Raw genomic sequence first — 6,053 nt, forward strand, 5'->3', positions numbered from 1 at the left:
CTCAACATATCGGCTTTCCTCTTCGTTAGATAGCGTGTCTTTGCTGATGATAGTGATGCTTTTATCTGTGCCAACTGACTCCCTGCTGACATACTGCATGTTTGATGCAGATGACCACCGCTTCACTCTTGATCTTACATTTGTCATTCAAAACAGGTATGATAAACTCTCATCTAATAAACTTGATCCAGATACACTTTTATGTTATACTTAATTTCAGAAACACTTGATATTAGTCCAGCTGAAAAATCCCTAATGGACCAGGTGTAAGGTCATTCTTAAGCAATAAGCCTAAATTTAGAAAGCCTCACTCACAGTTGCCCTCATTTCAGAGCTATTGTGTCTCTAATCAAAACAACTAACAGTTTCCCTTTATTAATAAACATATGGAGCTTTTAGACACACTTGTTTTATCTTTGATTGAGGGGAAGGTCATTGAAGCGTTGTAGTGGTGACATTTTCTCCCTTTTTTAACGTAATTCCATTTTAATTTGGCTGGTGGTGTATAAACTATTCCATTTGATGTGAAAACCCCTTTGTGTTTGATAGTTAAACTACTAGATTAAACACCGTTATCATTTTTTGAGTAAGTTGTGAGGAATGGAACAGTATGTGTTACTTGATTACAGCAGTAGGCGTGTGCTGAAGGGGATGGATGGGTGGAGTTTCTGCTGCCTGGAGCTTATTTAATGGGTGACGTCTCTGAGGATAATCACAGTCAGCCATGGGTCGTCTTTGGAAACTGATCTGTGCTCTGTGTGCCTTCCTGTGTTTGATGTACGTGAGCCAATCAGCAGCTAGCTCAGGCTCAGGCTCTGGTGTTCACCATGGCCATCAGCACATAGAAAAACAGGGTGATGATTCCCGAGATGGTTCTGGAGACAGCCCTGAAGATTACCACCATCATGGATCCAAACACAGCTCTAAAGATGACTACCATCATCGTTCCAAACGCAGCCATGACGATGACCACCATCACTGTTCCAAACACGGCTGTAGAGATGACCACCAACATGGTTCCAAACAAAGCCATGAAGATGACCACCATCATGGTTCCAAACACAGCCAAGAAGATGACCACCATCATGGTTCCAAACAAAGCCATGAAGATGACCACCATCATGGTTCCGAACACAGCCATGAAGATTACCACCATCATGGTTCCAAACAAAGCCAAGAAGATGACCACCATCATGGTTCCAAACACAGCCAAGAAGATGACCACCACCATGGTTCCAAACACAGCCATGAAGATGACCACTATCAAAGTTCCAAACAAAGCCATGAAGATGACCACCATCATGGTTCCAAACACAGCCAAGAAGATGACCACCATCATGGTTCCAAACACAGCCATGAAGATGACCACTATCAAAGTTCCAAACAAAGCCATGAAGATGACCACCATCATGGTTCCAAACAAAGCCATGAAGATTACCACCATCATGGTTGCAAACAAAGCCAAGAAGATGACCACCACCATGGTTCCAAACACAGCCATGAAGATTACCACCATCATGGTTCCAAACACAGCCAAGAAGATGACAGCCACCATGGTTCCAAACACAGCCATGAAGATTACCACCATCATGGTTCCAAACAAAGCCATGAAGATGACCACCATCATGGTTCCAAACACAGCCATGAAGAATCCCACCATCATGGTTCCAAACAAAGCCATGAAGATGACCACCATCATGGTTCCAAACACAGCCATGAAGATTCCCACCATCATGGTTCCAAACACAGCCAAGAAGATGACCACCACCATGGTTCCAAACACAGCCATGAAGATGACCACTATCAAAGTTCCAAACAAAGCCATGAAGATGACCACCATCATGGTTCCAAACACAGCCATGAAGATTACCACCATCATGGTTCCAAACACAGCCAAGAAGATGACCACCACCATGGTTCCAAACACAGCCATGAAGATGACCACTATCAAAGTTCCAAACAAAGCCAAGAAGATGACCACCATCATGGTTCCAAACACAGCCATGAAGATTACCACCATCATGGTTCCAAACAAAGCCAAGAAGATGACCACCATCATGGTTCCAAACACAGCCAAGAAGATGACCACCACCATGTTTCCAAACACAGCCATGAAGATTCCCACCATCATGGTTCCAAACAAAGCCATGAAGATGACCACCATCATGGTTCCAAACACAGCCATGAAGATTCCCACCATCATGGTTCCAAACACAGCCAAGAAGATGACCACCACCATGGTTCCAAACACAGCCATGAAGATTCCCACCATCATGGTTCCAAACAAAGCCATGAAGATGACCACCATCATGGTTCCAAACACAGCCATGAAGATTCCCACCATCATGGTTCCAAACACAGCCAAGAAGATGACCACCACCATGGTTCCAAACACAGCCATGAAGATGACCACTATCAAAGTTCCAAACAAAGCCATGAAGACGACCACCATTATGGTTCCAAACACAGCCATGAAGATTACCACCATCATGGTTCCAAACACAGCCAAGAAGATGACCACCACCATGGTTCCAAACACAGCCATGAAGATGACCACTATCAAAGTTCCAAACAAAGCCAAGAAGATTCCCAACATCATGGTTCCAAACAAAGCCATGAAGATGACCACCATCATGGTTCCAAACACAGCCATGAAGATTCCCACCATCATGGTTCCAAACAAAGCCAAGAAGATGACCACCACCATGGTTCCAAACACAGCCATGAAGATTCCCACCATCATGGTTCCAAACAAAGCCATGAAGATGACCACCATCATGGTTCCAAACACAGCCATGAAGATTCCCACCATCATGGTTCCAAACACAGCCAAGAAGATGACCACCACCATGGTTCCAAACACAGCCATGAAGATGACCACTATCAAAGTTCCAAACAAAGCCATGAAGACGACCAACATTATGGTTCCAAACACAGCCATGAAGATTACCACCATCATGGTTCCAAACACAGCAAAGAAGATGACCACCACCATGGTTCCAAACACAGCCATGAAGATGACCACTATCAAAGTTCCAAACAAAGCCAAGAAGATGACCACCATCATGGTTCCAAACACAGCCATGAACATTACCACCATCATGGTTCCAAACAAAGCCAAGAAGATGACCACTATCATGGTTCCAAACACAGCCAAGAAGATGACCACCACCATGTTTCCAAACACAGCCATGAAGATTCCCACCATCATGGTTCCAAACAAAGCCATGAAGATGACCACCATCATGGTTCCAAACACAGCCATGAAGATTCCCACCATCATGGTTCCAAACACAGCCAAGAAGATGACCACCACCATGGTTCCAAACACAGCCATGAAGATTCCCACCACCATGGTTCCAAACACAGCCATGAAGATGACCACTATCAAAGTTCCAAACAAAGCCAAGAAGATGACCACCATCATGGTTCCAAACAGAGCCATGAACATTACCACCATCATGGTTCCAAACAAAGCCAAGAAGATGACCACTATCATGGTTCCAAACACAGCCAAGAAGATGACCACCACCATGTTTCCAAACACAGCCATGAAGATTCCCACCATCATGGTTCCAAACAAAGCCATGAAGATGACCACCATCATGGTTCCAAACACAGCCATGAAGATTCCCACCATCATGGTTCCAAACACAGCCAAGAAGATGACCACCACCATGGTTCCAAACACAGCCATGAAGATTCCCACCATCATGGTTCCAAACAAAGCCATGAAGATGACCACCATCATGGTTCCAAACACAGCCATGAAGATTCCCACCATCATGGTTCCAAACACAGCCAAGAAGATGACCACCATCATGGTTCCAAACACAGCCATGAAGATGACCACTATCAAAGTTCCAAACAAAGCCATGAAGATGACCACCATCATGGTTCCAAACAAAGCCATGAAGATTACCACCATCATGGTTCCAAACACAGCCAAGAAGATGACCACAACCATGGTTCCAAACACAGCCATGAAGATTACCACCATCATGGTTCCAAACAAAGCCATGAAGATGACCACCATCATGGTTCCAAACACAGCCATGAAGATTCCCACCATCATGGTTCCAAACAAAGCCATGAAGATGACCACCATCATGGTTCCAAACACAGCCATGAAGATTCCCACCATCATGGTTCCAAACACAGCCAAGAAGATGACCACCACCATGGTTCCAAACACAGCCATGAAGATGACCACTATCAAAGTTCCAAACAAAGCCATGAAGATGACCACCATCATGGTTCCAAACACAGCCATGAAGATTACCACCATCATGGTTCCAAACACAGCCAAGAAGATGACCACCATCATGGTTCCGAACACAGCCATGAAGATGACCACTATCAAAGTTCCAAACAAAGCCAAGAAGATGACCACCATCATGGTTTCAAACACAGCCATGAAGATTACCACCATCATGGTTCCAAACAAAGCCAAGAAGATGACCACCATCATGGTTCCAAACACAGCCAAGAAGATGACCACCACCATGTTTCCAAACACAGCCATGAAGATTCCCATCATCATGGTTCCAAACAAAGCCATGAAGATGACCACCATCATGGTTCCAAACACAGCCATGAAGATTCCCACCATCATGGTTCCAAACACAGCCAAGAAGATGACCACCACCATGGTTCCAAACACAGCCATGAAGATTCCCACCATCATGGTTCCAAACAAAGCCATGAAGATGACCACCATCATGGTTCCAAACACAGCCATGAAGATTCCCACCATCATGGTTCCAAACACAGCCAAGAAGATGACCACCACCATGGTTCCAAACACAGCCATGAAGATGACCACTATCAAAGTTCCAAACAAAGCCATGAAGATGACCACCATCATGGTTCCAAACACAGCCATGAAGATTCCCACCATCATGGTTCCAAACACAGCCAAGAAGATGACCACCACCATGGTTCCAAACACAGCCATGAAGATTCCCACCACCATGGTTCCAAACACAGCCATGAAGATTACCACCATCATGGTTCCAAACACAGCCAAGAAGATGACCACCATCATGGTTCCAAACACAGCCAAGAAGATGACCACCAACATGGTTCCAAACAAAGCCATGAAGATTCCCACCATCATGGTTCCAAACAAAGCCATGAAGATGACCACCATCATGGTTCCAAACACAGCCATGAAGATTCCCACCATCATGGTTCCAAACACAGCCAAGAAGATAACCACCACCATGGTTCCAAACACAGCCATGAAGATTCACACCATCATGGTTCCAAACACAGCCATGAAGATTCCCACCATCATGGTTCCAAACAAAGCCATGAAGATGACCACCATCATGGTTCCAAGCACAGCCATGAAGATTCCCACCATCATGGTTCCAAACACAGCCAAGAAGATGACCACCATCATGGTTCCAAACACAGCCATGAAGATGACCACTATCAAAGTTCCAAACAAAGCCACGAAGATGATCACCATCATGGTTCCAAACACAGCCATGAAGATTACCACCATCATGGTTCCAAACACAGCCAAGAAGATGACCACCACCATGGTTCCAAACACAGCCATGAAGATTACCACCATCATGGTTCCAAACACAGCCAAGAAGATGACCACCACCACGGTTCCAAACACAGCCATGAAGATTCCCACCATCATGGTTCCAAACACAGCCATGAAGATGACCACCATCATGGTTCCAAACACAGCCATGAAGATGACCACCATCATGGTTCCAAACAAAGCCATGAAGATGACCAACATCAAGGTTCCAAACACAGCCATGAATATGACCACCACCATGGTTCCAAACACAGCCATGAAGATGACCACCATCAAAGTTCCAAACAAAGCCATGAAGATGACCACCATCATGGTTCCAAACACAGCCAAGAAGATGACCACCATCATGGTTCCAAACACAGCCACGAAGATCACCACCAACAAAGTTCCAAACAAAGCCAGGAAGATGACCACCATCATGGTTCCAAACACAGCCATGAAGATGACCACCATCATGGTTCCAAACACAGCCATGAAGATGACCACCATC

General features: G+C 45.1%; 1 protein-coding gene across 1 annotated transcript; it reads left to right on the forward strand.

Moving 5' to 3' along the window:
* Window positions 1–1,181: 1,181 nt before the first annotated feature.
* On the forward strand, window positions 1,182–3,195 carry LOC139068950 (uncharacterized). Its single transcript, XM_070549794.1, has 5 exons — window positions 1,182–1,592; window positions 1,722–2,024; window positions 2,334–2,672; window positions 2,802–3,140; window positions 3,190–3,195. Exons 1-5 carry the CDS (start codon window positions 1,182–1,184, stop codon window positions 3,193–3,195), a joined length of 1,398 nt encoding a protein of 465 aa, XP_070405895.1.
* Window positions 3,196–6,053: the final 2,858 nt, after the last annotated feature.

This window comes from Nothobranchius furzeri, chromosome 3 (genome assembly GCF_043380555.1).
Source record: "Nothobranchius furzeri strain GRZ-AD chromosome 3, NfurGRZ-RIMD1, whole genome shotgun sequence".
Classification (NCBI taxonomy): domain Eukaryota; kingdom Metazoa; phylum Chordata; class Actinopteri; order Cyprinodontiformes; family Nothobranchiidae; genus Nothobranchius; species Nothobranchius furzeri.